This window comes from Oncorhynchus masou, unplaced genomic scaffold (genome assembly GCF_036934945.1).
Source record: "Oncorhynchus masou masou isolate Uvic2021 unplaced genomic scaffold, UVic_Omas_1.1 unplaced_scaffold_2055, whole genome shotgun sequence".
Taxonomy (NCBI): Eukaryota; Metazoa; Chordata; class Actinopteri; order Salmoniformes; family Salmonidae; genus Oncorhynchus; species Oncorhynchus masou.
In genome coordinates, this window is record NW_027008542.1 from 72,058 (window position 1) to 90,234 (window position 18,177).

Sequence of the window (18,177 nt, forward strand, 5' to 3'; positions counted from 1 at the left end):
ATATGGAGTGTGCAACGCTCTTTATTTGCAAGTTACAGAGAGACAATAACGTAAGCATATACTGTAAATACAGTATGTGAATATACTATATCAGAATGTGTTTTTTTTTACATTTTGTGTTATTCTCGACAGTTGTTAAATGCATTGTATCCACATTTGTGGTTGTATTGTGTTAAATAAATAATAAATAAATAAATCAAACACAAACAAAATAAAGTAGGCTAAATATAAATAGAATTGCTAGAACCGGCATCCCCATTCAAGTCAATGAGACATACTGGTGCACTGGACATAGAATCAGGAATTATATTTCTATGTATCATACCTGTATTGTAGAGTAATAACATGTGGTCGGTACATGTACAGTCTTCGTGGCCTCTGCAAATACATTCCTCTGCTGCCACCTGCTGTTTCTATGTATAGACAGCAACAGCATATTAAATCCATATATACAACCTCCTTGGCCTGAGAAAAGACAGAGTAGGGTATCAGCTGACCCTACCCCAATCCTAACCTTAACCATAGTGGGGAAAATGCAAAACTGACCCAAGATCAGTGTCTAGGGGAAACTTCCCCAGAGCTGTAAAGACTCTGCTGCCCCCTCTGTGTTCATGTATTAGTGCTCCTCTCACTAGTTTGACTGTGACCATGCAGGCCAGACGTGCTCCCCTTCTGTTGCAGTTCAGCTTGTGCTACTAAGTGTAGGATAGGGTGCGTTCCAATAACATCTCCCTTCTCCTGAAGTGTACACTTGTTCACTAGTTCCCACAAATCCCCCCCACCACCACCACACACAAAAAATTGATACTACTATCACTTGTATGTATTTCGTGTTTTGACCACATAGGGGCACCATTGTAACATGAACGGTATGCGTATTGTATGCCATGCGTAATGGTGCTAGAGGGTCATGTTACAAATAAATCGTTATTTACCTGAATTTAATGACAATTAATCATTGTGTTGTCAACATTATACAATTGAGTCCTTTCCGACACAACAAAACAACCACCTAACTATTTTTGGTGAGGTCGCCATTTTGGACACTTGAGACACCCAGCGAGCACACTGATTGGTCGATTACATGCGGAGTCCTCATACCTGGATCCCCATGCCGTGCTTAACGGCAGCATTTCCACAGGATGCGCTTGATTAGGCTACTCAGTGAGAAAGGACCCCTTCTTAGACCACTCTTCAAGAGCCGCGCTCTTATAATGACAGCCCCAGAAAAACTCGTTGAGTTCTAGCGAGGGAGGTGCTATTACGCACCAAACGAGTGTCCTATCCAATTATCTGGAAACCCGGCATGTGTTGTAATTGAATCCTTATTCCCCAACCGGTTGTTATGGATGGAGGTCGAGAGAGGGGTTAGTTAGTGCCTGTTGCTCTTTCCTGGTGCAGCATGTTGCACGGGGGGTCTCTCGCTTTATCAGTCCTCAGGATGGGCAAGTTGGAGGGATTGAGGACGCTGCGCCGCCAACAAGAATAATTCACTCGTTTTCAGAGAGACGATACGACTAGCGGATATATTGGTTACACCATGCAATACGTTCGCCTGGGTCGATAATTTACGCTATTTTTAGGAGGAGTTTGCCTTTATTACATGTGAAGTTCAATGCTGGAATATAATTTTTAATACGGAGTGTTTTCTTTTGTTTGGAGCGTTTTTGTGTGTGAAGAACCTGCAGAGCAACTTTTGGAACAAATTACGCATACGCAGAGGATGGTGTGTTACATGTAGAGTGAAAGTTTCGCTCTACGCTCTGTTGGGTCATTATTGTATTACATTTTTGTATGTTTTCTGCTTTGCTAACTATATTCAAGAACAAAATAGGTTTAAAGTCCTGGACTGCAGGAGAAATGGCCAGCGAACTGAAACCACGGCTTTGTATCATGACAAAGAGTGAGAACGGGTATGGGTTTCACTTGCACGGTGAGAAGTGGAAGAACGGCCAGTTCATTCGCAAAGTTGAGCCCGCGTCGTCAGCCGAAGCTTCGGGGCTGCGCCCGGGGGACCGTGTCATTGAGGTGAACGGGGGAAATGTGGAGAAAGATACGCACCATCAAGTGAGTATAGCACATCACGAACTGTCCAACTCCATCCGGTTTTCTCTGTCAGTGGTCTACATCGACATGTTTAATATGCGCCAGCAGCACACCACCCTGCATGCCACTGCTGGCTTGCTTCTGAATCTAAGCAGTGTTGGTCCTGGTCAGTCCCTGGATGGGAGACCAGATGCTGCTGGAAGTGGTGTTGGAGGGCCAGTAGGAGGCACCCTTTCCTCTGGTCTAAAAATAATGCCCCAGGGCAGTCATTGGGGACATTGCCCTGTGTAGGGTGCTGTCTTTTGGATGGGACGTTAAACGGGTGTCCTGACTCTCTGTGGTCACTAAAGATCCCATGACACTTATTGTCAGAGTAGAGATGTTAATCCTGGTGTCCTGGCTACATTCCCAATCTGACCCTCATACCATCATGGCTACCTAACCATCCCCAGTTTACAATTGTCTCGTTCATCCCCCCCTCCTCTGCCCTGTAACTGTTCCCCAGGTCGTTGCTGTAAATGAGAATGTGTTCCCAAACCCTTCCTCCCTAGTCCCTTACCCCGTGCCGCTCAGCAGTAAGTCATCACTGGCGGAGACAGACGTCTACTGGGACAAGGGAGACCCACTTTAGACACTTCAACAAAGAGGCTGACATGATGTATTGTCCAGATACTGTAGAGTGTTGGTGTTTCTGTCTCCCATCACCCCCTATTCCCTGTAGTTCACTACTTCATTATCATGTCAATTATCATGTTATTACTCTCATTCTCTTTCTCTCCCTATCTTACGCTTTCATCCTCTCCTTTGTTCCATTCCATTAAAAGGGCATTATTGGCATGGGAAACATATGTTTATATTGCCAAAGCAAGTGAACTAGATAATAAACAACCGAGTAATATATACAATTTAAAAAATGAACAGTAACACTCACAAGTTTCAAATATACACATTTCAAATGTCATATTATGGCTATGTACAGTGTTATAATGATGTGCAATAATGATCTCCCTCTCCCCACAGGTGGTGCAGAGGATCAAGGCTGTGGAGCATGAGACCAGGCTGCTGGTGGTAGACCGGGAGACGGACGAGTACCTCCGCAGCCTGCGCCTCGTCTGCACCGAGGAGATGGCTGTCCGTCTGGGGGACCCACCTCTGTGTCCCCTGCCTCACCACCCCTCCTCGCCCCCGGCCTCCTCGCCCACCGCCAAGAGAGAGAACGGCTCCGTGTCCAAGCTGCCCACTACCCTGACCAGAGAGGTACCCAAGCCCACGCGAAGGTCTCCGTCGCGGGCCGCCAAGAAGGTGCGTACCCCCTCGGTTGAGACTCTATGGATGTTTACTTTGTGGGGGTGTTGTGGTGGTGGGTGAGTGCTGGACTGGAACAAAAGCTTCCACATGCACAAACACACACCAGAGGCCACCAGCCGACATAGATGCTTTTTACAGGGCTGTGTTCTTGTGTTCTTGGCTGGAACAAAATCCTGCACTCATATCTGCACATCAGATATGAGACTGAAGGCTCCTGGATCAGGGGATGGTATTTCGGGGATTATGGCTGAAGTTAGGGGATGTTCGAGAGAACATACAGTACTTACTTAGGCCTTTGAATTCCTTCTGGAATGACACGCTTCCTATCTCTTCCAAACCCTTCTGTCCTGCACCATTCCTTCTGGAATGACACGCTTCCTATCTCTTCCAAACCCTTCTGTCCTGCAACATTCCTTCTGGAATGACACGCTTCCTATCTCTTCCAAACCCTTCTGTCCTGCACCATTCCTTCCGGAATGACACGCTTCCTATCTCTTCCAAACCCTTCTGTCCTGCAGCATTCCTTCCGGAATGACACGCTTCCTATCTCTTCCAAACCCTTCTGTCCTGCACCATTCCTTCTGGAATGACACGCTTCCTGTCTCTTCCAAACCCTTCTGTCCTGCAACATTCCTTCTGGAATGACACGCTTCCTATCTCTTCCAAACCCTTCTGTCCTGCACCATTCCTTCCGGAATGACACGCTTCCTATCTCTTCCAAACCCTTCTGTCCTGCAGCATTCCTTCCTGAATGACACGCTTCCTATCTCTTCCAAACCCTTCTGTCCTGCACCATTCCTTCCGGAATGACACACTTCCTATCTCTTCCAAACCCTTCTGTCCTGCAACATTCCTTCCTGAATGACACGCTTCCTATCTCTTCCAAACCCTTCTGCATTCTTCTGGAATGACACGCTTCCTATCTCTTCCAAATTCCTTCTGGAATGACACGCTTCCTATCTCTTCCAAACTCTTCTGTCCTGCACCATTCCTTCTGGAATGACACGCTTCCTATCTCTTCCAAACCCTTCTGTCCTGCACCATTCCTTCTGGAATGACACGCTTCCTGTCTCTTCCAAACCCTTCTGTCCTGCAGCATTCCTTCTGGAATGACACGCTTCCTATCTCTTCCAAACCCTTCTGTCCTGCAGCATTCCTTCTGGTATGACACGCTTCCTATCTCTTCCAAACCCTTCTGTCCTGCACCATTCCTTCTGGAATGACACGCTTCCTATCTCTTCCAAACCCTTCTGTCCTGCACCATTCCTTCTGGAATGACACGCTTCCTATCTCTTCCAAACCCTTCTGTCCTGCACCATTCCTTCTGGAATGACATGCTTCCTATCTCTTCCAAACCCTTCTGTCTTGCACCATTCCTTCTGGAATGACACGCTTCCTATCTCTTCCAAACCCTTCTGTCCTGCACCATTCCTTCTGGAATGACACGCTTCCTATCTCTTCCAAACCCTTCTGTCCTGCACCATTCCTTCTGGAATGACACGCTTCCTATCTCTTCCAAACCCTTCTGTCTTGCACCATTCCTTCTGGAATGACACGCTTCCTATCTCTTCCAAACCCTTCTGTCCTGCACCTTCACGGTGTTGATACGTCACCCCCACCTTCTTCATGTCTTGTTCTGTGTCACCACTCAAGGTGTTCTTGGGTCTTCCTCTCTTGTTTTCACCCTGTGGGTTCCAGGTTAGATTGAGTTCAAGGGTAGCTCAAGGGTAGCTAAACCCAAACTGCTATCTGCTATCTGCACAGTACCATGCTGTCACCGTGTGCTGGTATTTGAATGTGGGTCAGCATTCTCTCGCTGTAGCAGCCAGAGAAGCCGATGTATAACACCTGATTGCCTTTAGACTGACCCTAGATCTGTGACTATCTTCCCCAAATCATAACCTACACTATTAGGGGGAGACATACAAATTGACCTGAGATCCGTGTCTAAGGGTGACTCCATCCTATACCCGCTGAGATCTGATTACCTGGGTCTTGTTTTTTGAGCTGGCTGACTGAGCTCCAACCTGATCTGATGGCCTAGATTAGATTAGACCTGTCCTCTATTTGAAGGGAGCCCTGTCCAAGACCTGTCAACACACAGTAGTAGTAATAGTGTGTGTGTGTGTGTGTGTGTGTGTGTGTGTGTGTGTGTGTGTGTGTGTGTGTGTGTGTGTGTGTGTGTGTGTGTGTGTGTGTGTGTGTGTGTGTGTGTGTGTGTGTGTGTGTGTGTGTGTGTGTGTGTGTGTGTGTCAGATGGCAGGATTGGTTCCAGACTTCTTGTAGTTTCAATGGTCAGAAAGGCACATCACAGTGGTTAGGATTCTGACCAAATGGACAATGCAGCAATTCTTGACAATGCTTGCCAAGTACCTCAGTGACATCCTGTGGCTGTAGAAACTACTATCCACACAATATTACAGTAGACCTCAGTGTAGAAGTGCTGGGCTAGGATCAGTTTAGTGTTTTAGATCATAATAAATAAATAACAATAAATAAGATGGATGGACAGGGAGACCTGATCCTAGATCAGCCCTCCTACTCTGTAAAGCTTTATGAATAGGGACCCTTGGGTGAACATGTTCTGGTGAATGGTTGTATGTGCAGATGTCTGAAATATGATAGCCCTGGCTTATAGCCCTGGGCTGCAAACAGTTTGTTTTCTCAAATCTAGTTCAAGTATTGCATGTGGATTTGGAAAACATTTCCGTTGGGTCCCTGTCTTCCTGACAATCTACTCTGCTTTTGTTTTCATCTGCAAGAGGAGGCTCCTCTGCTTCTGTTTCATGCATTCAACAGAACATGTGTTTTCACTTACGCTCGTCTTGCCAATTGGTGCACGATGCAGAACTCTTATTTCTACAAAAGGACTGACAAGGACAATCAGTGTGTGCGTGGGGGGGGGTGCTGTGGTGTGTGTGGGGTGGGGTGGGGGGGGGTGCTGTGGTGTGTGTGTGTGTTTAGCCTTTGCTCAGCTGCGATCGCTTTGTGAGCCGTGGAAAGAAATCCCAGCAGCCTGAGGGGCCAGAAGGCCTAACTAAGCTCAGGAAGTGTATCCCCCCCCCCTCTCTCTCTGCCCAAGCTTGCCTGAAGAGAACATAAAATACACAGAGACCCCAGAAACAAATCTTTCCAAGTGGAAAGGAGGAAAGAAGAGGAGAGGGGGAGTTTGGGAAACCCTGCACAACAGCCAGTCAGTGGGTCAGTGTAGTAGTGTGATGTCTGGGGACACGCACACTCACAAGGCACGCATACACACACCATGTAACATACACACACTCATGTATGCAGCACGCACACTCACACTCATGTATGCACGGCACACTCACACACTCACTCTCATGTATGCACGCACGCACACTCATGTATGCACGGCACACTCATGTATGCACCACACACACTCATGTATGCACTTGCACGCACACACACACTCTCATGTATGAACATAAACACTACTCATGTATGCACGACACTCACACTCTCATGAAATAAATCTTTCTCATGTGGAAAGGAGGAAACACACACAGCTCATGTATGCACGGAACGCACACTCACACTCATGTATGCTCGGCACGCACATTCACACTCATGTATGCATGGCACACTCACACACTCACTCTCATGTATGCACGCACGCACACTCATGTATGCACGGCACACTCACACTCATGTATGCACGGCACACACACACACAGACACTCATGTATGCACGGCACACACACACTCATGTATGCACGGCACGCACACTCACACTCATGTATGCACGGCACACTCACACACTCACTCTCATGTATGCACGCACGCACACTCATGTATGCACGGCACACTCACACTCTCATGTATGCACGCACACTCACACTCTCATGTATGCACGGCACACTCACACACTCATGTATGCACGGCACGCACACACACACACACACACTCATGTATGCACGGCACGCACACTCACACTCATGTATGCACGGCACGCACACTCACACTCATGTATGCTCGGCACGCACACTCACACTCATGTATGCACGGCACGCACACTCACACTCATGTATGCACGGCACACTCACACACACACACTCACACACTCATGTATGCACGGCACACTCACACACTCATGTATGCACGGCACACTCACACACTCATGTATGCACGGCACACTCACACACTCATGTATGCACGGCACACTCACACACTCATGTATGCACGGCACACTCACACACACACTCATGTATGCACGGCACACTCACACACACACTCATGTATGCACGGCACGCACACACACACTCATGTATGCACGCACACACACACACTCATGTATGCACGGCACACACACACACTCATGTATGCACGGCACGCACACACACTCATGTATGCACGGCACACTCACACACTCATGTATGCACGGCACACTCACACACTCATGTATGCACGGCACACTCACACACTCATGTATGCACGGCACACTCACACACTCATGTATGCACGGCACACTCACACACTCATGTATGCACGGCACACTCACACACACACTCATGTATGCACGGCACGCACACACACACACTCATGTATGCACGGCACGCACACACACACACTCTCATGTATGCACGGCACGCACACACACACACTCTCATGTATGCACGGCACGCACACACACACACTCTCATGTATGCACGGCACACACACACACTCTGTATGCACGCACACACACACTCTCTCATGTATGCACGCACACACACACTCTCACGTAGGACTAGGGTCCTGCAGCTGGACATGCCTATGGTAATGTGTAACAAGCTGTGGGTGGACGAGGAGGGGATATTTCCTGTTTCATCACAAAGGGATCAAAGTGTGTTTGTGTGATATGTGCATGCATGCATGTGTGTCCACTCTAATCCACAGAGCTAAAATAATGTATTTATTTGTTGATATAGTTTAGTTGGTGGCCAGGACTCATTATAAAATAATAAGGGGACAGTATCCGGTCTGCAGCCTTCAGCTGACCCCAATGCCTGTACTCTGTCAGTGTCCCAATTGAGAGTCCATGTTTTATAAGAGATGGATTTCAGTCTAGATATGCAATATAAAACGTGGACCATGCATCTGTAACTTCTATTGCAGACTCCAGAGGCTGACGTAGAGAGTGGGGGGTACGACTGGAACGTCCCTCCTAGCTGTCAGTACCAGCTGTCTGTCTCACACCCTGTCTCCCACACACGTCTGTTTTCCCTCCTTGGCCTCCGCTGTGGTCCATAAAACAGACGTAGAATCGTCTGACCGGCTGGATGGGTGGGGGAACAGGGAGGGAGGGGCTCTGTAGCAGGGCAGCAGTCTTTCACAGGATGGCCGCTTAACCACAGAGCAGTTCTGATCAGTTTTAGATGGGACTGTTTAGTCTACTCAGTTATCTAGAACTCTAAAGGACCTCTCTTTTCCTCCCCTCTCTACTGTGTATGCAGTGAGCCCAGTTTGCTACAGTAAGTGTTGTCAGGGCAGCCAGACTCCTAGGGTTACCTTGAATTCCAGGACTTCCTGGGGGGAGGAGTCGAGGGAGGAGCTGAGGGATTAGGCTCCAGTCTGCAGCCCAGTCTGTTCTGGGGCTGGGAAGTAGTGCAGGCAGCGCCTCTACAGAGCTCCACAGACCCCCTGTCACCAACCATAATCACTAACACATTCGCCTAATGTGTGTGTGTGTGTATGTTCATGTGTGCACACGTGTGTGTGTGTGTGTCTGCATATGTGCATGTGTGCATTACTGCCTGCGTACGTGGGTGTATGCATGCTTGTCTGTATGTCCACATGCCACCTTTTGCATCAGTGCATCTGTGTGTGTAGAAGTCATACGATTCTCACTGGGGTTTTCTGGGTTTGATCTCCCTTCATCTTCAGGTTTCCTTTTCCCTGCATTCCTCTACTGTTTACACTCCTGTAGATTTGACAGCTCAGAGAGTCCAGAAGAAGAGATTAACTCAGAACCAACTGATTTCAGGCTGTACTGACTGAGTGACTGTACTGGCTGTGGGACTGTAGCTGTACTGATTGTGTGACTGTACTGGCTGTGGGACTCTAGCTGTGCTGACTGTACTGGCTGTGGGACTGTATCTGTACTGATTGTGTGACTGTACTGGCTGTGGGACTCTAGCTGTGCTGACTGTACTGGCTGTGGGACTGTATCTGTTCTGACTGTGTGACTGTACTGGCTGTGGGACTGTAGCTGTGCTGACTGTGGGACTGTATCTGTTCTGACTGTGGGACTGTACTGACTGTGTGACTGTTCTGGCTGTGGGACTGTAGCTGTACTGACTGTGTGACTGTACTGGCTGTGGGACTGTAGCTGTGCTGACTGTGTGACTGTACTGGCTGTGGGACTGTAGCTGTACTGACTGTGTGACTGTACTGACTGTGTGACTGTACTGGCTGTGGGACTGTCTGACTGACTGTGACTGTACTGGCTGTGGGACTGTAGCTGTACTGATTGTGTGACTGTACTGGCTGTGGGACTCTAGCTGTGCTGACTGTACTGGCTGTGGGACTGTAGCTGTACTGACTGAGTGACTGTACTGGCTGTGGGACTGTAGCTGTACTGATTGTGTGACTGTACTGGCTGTGGGACTCTAGCTGTGCTGACTGTACTGGCTGTGGGACTGTAGCTGTGCTGACTGTGGGACTGTATCTGTTCTGACTGTGGGACTGTACTGACTGTGTGACTGTTCTGGCTGTGGGACTGTAGCTGTACTGACTGTGTGACTGTACTGGCTGTGGGACTGTAGCTGTGCTGACTGTGTGACTGTACTGGCTGTGGGACTGTAGCTGTACTGACTGTGTGACTGTACTGACTGTGTGACTGTACTGGCTGTGGGACTGTAGCTGTGCTGACTGTGTGACTGTACTGGCTGTGGGACTGTAGCTGTGACTGACTGTACTGTGTGACTGTACTGGCTGTGGGACTGTAGCTGTGCTGACTATGTGACTGTACTGGCTGTGGGACTGTGCTGTACTGACTGTGTGACTGGACTGTGACTGTACTGGCTGTGGGACTGTAGCTGTACTGACTGTGTGACTGTACTGACTGTGTGACTGTACTGGCTGTGGGACTGTAGCTGTGCTGACTGTGTGACTGTACTGGCTGTGGGACTGTAGCTGTACTGACTATGTGGCTGTACTGGCTGTGGGACTGTAGCTGTGCTGACTATGTAACTGTACTGGCTGTGGGACTGTAGCTGTACTGACTGTGTGACTGTACTGACTGTGTGACTGTACTGTGGGACTGTACTGTATGACTGTGTGACTGTACTGGCTGTGGGACTGTAGCTGTACTGACTAATGTGGACTGTACTGGCTGTGGGACTGTAGCTGTGCTGACTGTGTAACTGTACTGGCTGTGGGACTGTAGCTGTACTGACTGTGTGACTGTACTGACTGTGTGACTGTACTAACTGTGGGACTGTACAAGCTGTGCTGACTGTGTGACTGTACTGGCTGTGGGACTGTAGCTGTACTGATTCTGACTGTACTGATTCTGTGACTGGCTGTGGGACTGTACTGGCTGTGACTGACTGTGTGGACTGTTCTGTGCTGACTGTGGACTGTACTGTGATGTGTGACTGTACTGGCTGTGGGACTATAGCTGTACTGACTGTGGGACTGTATCTGTTCTGGCTGTGGGACTGTAGCTGTACTGACTGTGTGACTGTACTGGCTGTGGCACTGTAGCTGTGCTGACTGTGTGACTGTACTGGCTGTGGGACTGTAGCTGCAGGACTGACTGTGTGACTGTACTGACTGTGTGACTGTACTGGACTGTGGGACTACTAAAACTGTGCTGACTGTGACTGTACTGGCTGTGGGAGCTGTACTGACCCACTGGCTGTACTGACTGTGTAGACTGTGTGACTGTACTGACTGTGTGACTGTACTGGCTGTGGGACTGTAGCTGTGCTGACTTGTGACTGTACTGGCTGTGGGACTGTAGCTGTACTGACTGTGTGACTGTACTGACTGTGTGACTGAGCTGTTGGCTGTGGGACTGTAGCTGTGCTGACTGTGTGACTGTACTGGCTGTGGGACTGTAGCTGTACTGACTGTGAGCTGTACTGGCTGTGGGACTGTAGCTGTACTGACTGTGTGACTGTACTGGCTGTGGGACTGTAGCTGTGCTGACTAAACTGTACTGGCTGTGGGACTGTAGCTGTACTGACTGTGTGACTGTGTGACTGTACTGACTGTGGGACTGTAGCTGTACTGACTATGTGGCTGTACTGACTGACTGTGAATATAGCTGTACTGGCTGTAATGACTATACTGTACTACTGAATGAACACTTATTTTAACTTACTATGTACATAGCTGTACTGACTGTACTGACTGTGTGACTATAGCTGTACTGACTGTGTGATTATAGCTGTACTGACTGTGTGATTATAGCTGTACTGATTGTGATTAGGGCTGTACTGACTGTGTGATTATAGCTGTACTGACTTGTGACTATAGCTTTACTGACTGGTAACTGCAGGCTGTACTGTTGTGAATTATAGGACTCTCTCTATACCTGTACATTAACCTTTGACTAGCTGTACTGACTGTGATTGTAGCTGTACTGACTGTGTGACTGTAGCTGTACTGACTGTGTAACTGTAGCTGTACTGACTGTGTAACTGTAGCTGTACTGACTGTGTGACTGTAGCTGTACTGACTGTGTGACTGTAGCTGTACTGACTGTGTGACTGTAGCTGTACTGACTGTGTAACTGTAGCTGTACTGACTGTAGCACCAGGAATGCAACCCCCTTATGCACAATGTACACACATGAATCAAAAAAATGATTTACCCTGTACAGTGTATGGTTGACTTGATAACGTATAAAGAGAAGGTGAAACTGAGGAGAAATAGAGTGCTAGAGAGGAGAGAGAGACAGACATATGGTTGTAATATTATGTACATACAGTATGTAAATAGTGGTGGATATAAAACTCAAAACAGGAAGGAGAACATTTTCATCCATAAGCACAGCAGGCTTACCTATACAGTCATGTGAGTCGTGTCCAGCTTTCTAAAATGTTTTTTTTTAACGTCTAATAGAATCCTACTGAGGACAATGACTGGAGCTGCAGAGGGAGTGTGACAGTTATATAACACATATTATAAACTGGGAGGTTCGAGCCCTGAATGCTGATTGGCTGACAGCTGTGGTACATCAGACCGTGTACCACGGGTATGACAAAACATTTGTTTTTACTACTCAAATGACATTGGTAAACCATTTATAATAGCAATAAGGCGCCTCGGGGGTTTGTGGTCTATTATGGCCAATATACCATGTCTAAGGTCTGTATTCAGACACTCCACATTGTGTTGCTCTTAAGAACATCCCTTAGCCGTGGTATATTGGCCATATACCACACCTCCTCACCTCCTCTGGCCTTATTGCTTAATTAACAGGGGCGTGGGTATATCTGAAGGCTGCTCTCCACACAAACACATGCACACGCACACAAAGAGAGAGAAAGAGACACACACATATGCACGCACACACTGACAGGGGTCTAGATATTACAGTAGGATGCTCTGTCTAACCCAGCCAAGACTATTCCTTCAGGTGTATATATATAGACTGATGTAAAGAAGACTCACTCAGGGCCTAACAGCAGGTAACAGCTTCCTGAGACATAATCAAAGAAACAGAACCTCCCCCCCGATAGAGGAGACGAGAGAGGAGACGAGATTGTGTCATTATCAAATGAAAGAGTTTCGTCTTTTGCTTGCCTCTCTCTCTCTCAATTTCAACTAAATGTCAATATAAGGGCTTTAATGGCATGGGAATCATATGTTTAGATTTGCCAAAGCAAATGGGGGCTCCCGAGTGACACAACAGTCTGTGGCACTGCAGTCTAAGGCACTGCATCTCAGTGCAAGAGGCATCACTACAGTCCCTGGTTCAATTCCAGGCTGTATCACATCCAGCTGTGATTGGGAATCCCATAGGGTGGCAAATTTGTTCTTAACTTACTTTTTTTTTAAAGCAAGTGGAATAGATAATTAACCAAAGTGAAATAAACAATAAAAAAATATATTCACACACTTGCCAATCAGACCTTACCATTGGATGAATGAGTGGGTTTTAACTTGCCGGTGAAATGGCGAAGGAAATGAAAACGGAACCATGTGGTCATGAGGATGTATCCCTTACCTCTCCACACAGCTTAGTCAGCAGCTATCACCTTAACACTTGCCCAGTCACACAAACACACCCCCCTCTCTCACCTTCTCCAGAAGAGGCGGGGCTTAGTCTTGTATTGTCACCAGCACCTGTGATAAAGTGTCAGGTGTCACTTTCTCACAGCATCACACAGAGCAGCCTCAGCCAGACCTACACGCACACACTTACACTCACACACACACACTCACACAGCCAAACCACTACAGAGACTACTCTTCTCATGCGTCTGTGGTGCCGGTGGTTGAGAACAGGTGTGTGACATCATTAGGACTGTGTTTGTGTGGTGCTCATTCAGTTATATCACCGTATTGTGTTGGCATCAAGCAAAACTATTATGTCACTTGATTGTGTGGGGGTTGGCACCCCTCATTATGACGTCAGTAGAGTGTGTAGGTGTTGGGGGGAAACAGGTACAAACACCTTGTTGACCTCCATATCTGTGTAGCACACACACACACACACACACACACATAGAGGCAGAGACACACACACACACACACACAGAGAGACAGAAACAGAGACACACACACTAGTGATATGTGGGTTGACTCATAACCTGATGTTATATCCACGGGGCAAACGGGTTTCGGGTCATTAAATATTGTTGTTATGTGTGATAATTGAGGCACTATACAAATTCGATAGTCACAAGACGGACTTCAAATAGGCCTGTGACATGAGAACTGTAGCCTACTGTTGAGATGGGTTAACTGGAAAGTGAAATCTGGACGCTGATTGTGGGTGTATATCCTCTCAAATGGCCTTATTGTTAACTCCTGCAGAATGAAGCATTTCTTGCAGTAAAATTATACACCAAATGTAGGCACAATTTGGACTTGGGAACAGCAGTGGAGAAATATGATTTCTTTCTTTCAGCCTCTTGAGAGAATGTGAATGCGCAGTTATATACCGTCTGTAGAGGTGCTGTCTTTATCAGCATCATAAAATGTGATAGTATTTCGGCCACATAAAATATGCATCCAATCAGAACTGAAATCTGATCAGAAACTCATTGGGTCGTTTTCACAGCTTTCTGTTTCCTGACAACCATCAAACTGGTGGTATCTGGACATCTTTTCACAGAAAATCTTTCCATTTATTTGTGTTATTGCATTTTCTCCCCAGTCACTAAATGTCTTTGCTCCGCGAATGAAGATGACAGAGAGAACTTTACCGACGTCAACTAGATTGAAGCATTCATTCTATCTGTCTATTACATTATTCTGTTGAGCAGGTGTTTATTTAGTCTTCTAGGGCAACATATAATGACAAGAGAGAAGCTACATGTATCTAATTAAGACATGTAGAAAATTATAAGCAGAAACATAATATCTAAATTATGCAAAAAAACAGTCCTGCCCCCTTTCAAAAAGTATTGGACTGTAGCCACATGTTCTATCTTTGTGGGTCGGGTTCTGGCCTCAGACTTCCACATATAGTCAGGCGGTTGAGGACGTTTCTTAGCAATTGCAGGCGGGTGCGGGTGAACAAACAGCTGACCCGCACACCGCTAACACACACACACCGCTAACTCACACACACCGCTAACACACACACACAGTAATGTTCAAAAGCAGCTCTAAACATCTTCAAAGCAAATACAATGAAATAACAATAACAAGGCTATTTACAGGGGGTACCGGCACTGAGTCAAGGTGCAGGGGTACAGGTTAGTTAAGGTAATATGTAGGTAGGGGTAAAGTGACTATGCATAGATAATAAACAGAGAGTAGCAGCAGCGTATGTGAGAAATGTGAATGTATGTGTGTGGCGTCAATATGCAGGTGTGTGTGTGTGGAGTGTCAGTGTAGTGTGTTTCGGTGTGTGGTTAGCGTCTAGTGAGTTTACATCCAGCCTGTGTGAGAGACTCAGTGCAAAGAAATATGAATAAATTAAGGGGGTCAATGCAAATAGTCCAGATAGCACACACGTACATACACGCACACCTATTGAGGAAGACATGGTGGAACCTATTGAGGAAGACATGGTGGAACCTATTGAGGAAGACATGGTGGAACCTATTGAGGAAGACATGGTGGAACCTATTGAGGAAGACATGGTGGAACCTATTGAGGAAGACATGGTGGAACCTATTGAGGAAGACATGGTGGAACCTATTGAGGAAGACATGGTGGAACCTATTGAGGAAGACATGGTGGAACCTATTGCGGAAGACATGGTGGAACCTATTGAGGAAGACATGGTGGAACCTATTGCGGAAGACATGGTGGAACCTATTGAGGAAGACATGGTGGAACCTATTGTGGAAGACATGGTGGAACCTATTGAGGAAGACATGGTGGAACCTATTGAGGAAGACATGGTGGAACCTATTGAGGAAGACATGGTGGAACCTATTGAGGAAGACATGGTGGAACCTATTGAGGAAGACATGGTGGAACCTATTGAGGAAGACATGGTGGAACCTATTGAGGAAGACATGGTGGAACCTATTGCGGAAGACATGGTGGAACCTATTGAGGAAGACATGGTGTAACCTATTGAGGAAGACATGGCGGAACCTATTGAGGAAGACATGGCGGAACCTATTGAGGAAGACATGGCGGAACCTATTGAGGAAGACATGGCGGAACCTATTGAGGAAGACATGGCGGAACCTATTGAGGAAGACATGGCGGAACCTGGTGAGGATGACATGGCGGAACCTATTGAGGAAGACATGGCGGAACCTGGTGAGGATGACATGGCGGAACCTGGTGAAGAAGAAATGGCGGAACCTGGTGAGGAAGAAATGGCGGAACCTGGTGAGGAAGAAATGGCGGAACCTGGCGAGGAAGACATGGCGGACCCCTGGTGAGGAAGACAATGGTGGAACCTGGTGAGGAAGACATGGTGGAACCTGGTGAGGAAGACATGGTGGAAGAAGACAATGGGGACCTGGTGAGGAAGACATGGTGGATGACATGGTGTGGAACCTGGTGAGGAAGACATGGTGGAACCTGGTGAGGATGACATGGTGGGACCTGGTGAGGAAGACATGGTGGGACCTGGTGAGGAAGACATGGTGGGACCTGGTGAGTGAATGACATGGTGGGACCTGGTGGAATCTGGTGAGGATGACATGGTGGGATGGTGGAACCTGGTGAGGATGTGGTGGAACCTGGTGAGCACACTGACAAACTGCCCTGCCCAGTCCTTATGTCTGTTGCTGTTAGTCCAGTGATGATTATGAGGGCAGCCAGGGACTTGTTGCTATTGATGTGGCGTTGATGTGGCTATTCTTCCCACAGTGGTTGAGGCCAGGGATGTTCTATCTGAACTGTGAGTTGAGTTTATATTTCTCCTTCTGCTGGTTTTGAAGCCATATTGACCCAGAAACCCTAGCCACAGCTGGGCATAGCGTTATTTGTCAGAATACACACTGTGAGAGTTTTGTTGCTGTTCTGTCAGACTCTGTAGTGGTGATTTTCTCTCTGAACTGTGAGTTGTTGTGAAAATTGGGCATATTTTTGTGCAACCCTAATGCCTTTTGGAGACTCTTCCTCCCTCTCTATTCCCTCCTCCTCTCTGTTCCTCCCTCCCTCTCTGTTCCCCCTCCTCTCTCCCCTGTCACACTCTTTGCTGGTGTCTAAGTCTTGATGTAGTTGACAGAACAGAGAAAGTTGTTCGCTGTCAAATCCTCTGAGCTTTTGGTAAATCCACTTGTTTCTGTGGGATTGAGGTCGTTGCTTATGTCTCCAGTGATTTCAATTCCCCACTGGGCACAGACGTCAGTTCAACGTCTAGTTTTTAGTTACATTTGGTTGTTGTCAACTAACTAAAACTTCACCATGTCATTGGATTTAGGTTAAATGTTGGGTGAAGAAAATGCAACATCCTTATGGTGATGACTTTTTGCAAATCCAATCAGTTGATTCAACTTCATCACATTAAGAATTTTTGTTGTTGAAATGATGTGATTCAAGCAGTCTGCCAAGTGGACAGTTACCATATATTCCCTACTTCCATTTTGCCAGTGTCTGTAAAGTAACATTAGTGCAACCACCTGTGTGTGTTTGTGTACTGTACTTGTGCCCTATGTGAGTTGTATACTGGACGTTCATATGCAAATGGTTAAATAGGTGCTAGTATCTCTCCAGGTGGCCATCCACTGTGTCAGAACACACTAACACAGTCTCCAGTCTGAAGCGTGTGTCTGGACCAGCCCAGGGTTAGACTAGTGATTGACCTACTCCCTCATAAGGATGTTCTTCTCGCAGCATAGAGACCCAGCCACACACAACCCTCCTCCTGCGTTACAACAGGCTTTATGAAGGAAGGCCTAACTGGAAACATCTGCTCTTCTCTACCTCTCACATCTGTATATATAAACAACCAGGGGGTGGTCCTTGTGTGTGTGTGTACGTGTGTGTACGTGTGTGTACGTATATGTACGTGTGTGTGTACGTGTGTGTGTATGTATGTGGTGTGTGCGTGTATGTACGTGGGTGTGTGCGTGTATGTATGTGGGTGTGTGCGTGTATGTACGTGGGTGAGTGCGTGTATGTACGTGTGTGTATCAGGTGATGGTGAGGTCAAACAGAGAATGATCTGAATCTAAACACTAACAGAGTGACGAAACACCACAAACTGAGAATAAACAACTACTAGCT

General features: G+C 47.2%; 1 protein-coding gene across 1 annotated transcript; it reads left to right on the forward strand.

Moving 5' to 3' along the window:
* The first annotated feature begins 1,071 nt into the window (after positions 1-1,071).
* On the forward strand, positions 1,072-8,604 carry LOC135532837 (Na(+)/H(+) exchange regulatory cofactor NHE-RF2-like). The gene is made up of 3 exons (XM_064960273.1): positions 1,072-2,067; positions 3,067-3,348; positions 8,470-8,604. Exons 1-3 carry the CDS (start codon positions 1,795-1,797, stop codon positions 8,602-8,604), a joined length of 690 nt encoding a protein of 229 aa, XP_064816345.1. The 5' UTR covers positions 1,072-1,794.
* The last annotated feature ends 9,573 nt before the right edge of the window (positions 8,605-18,177 follow it).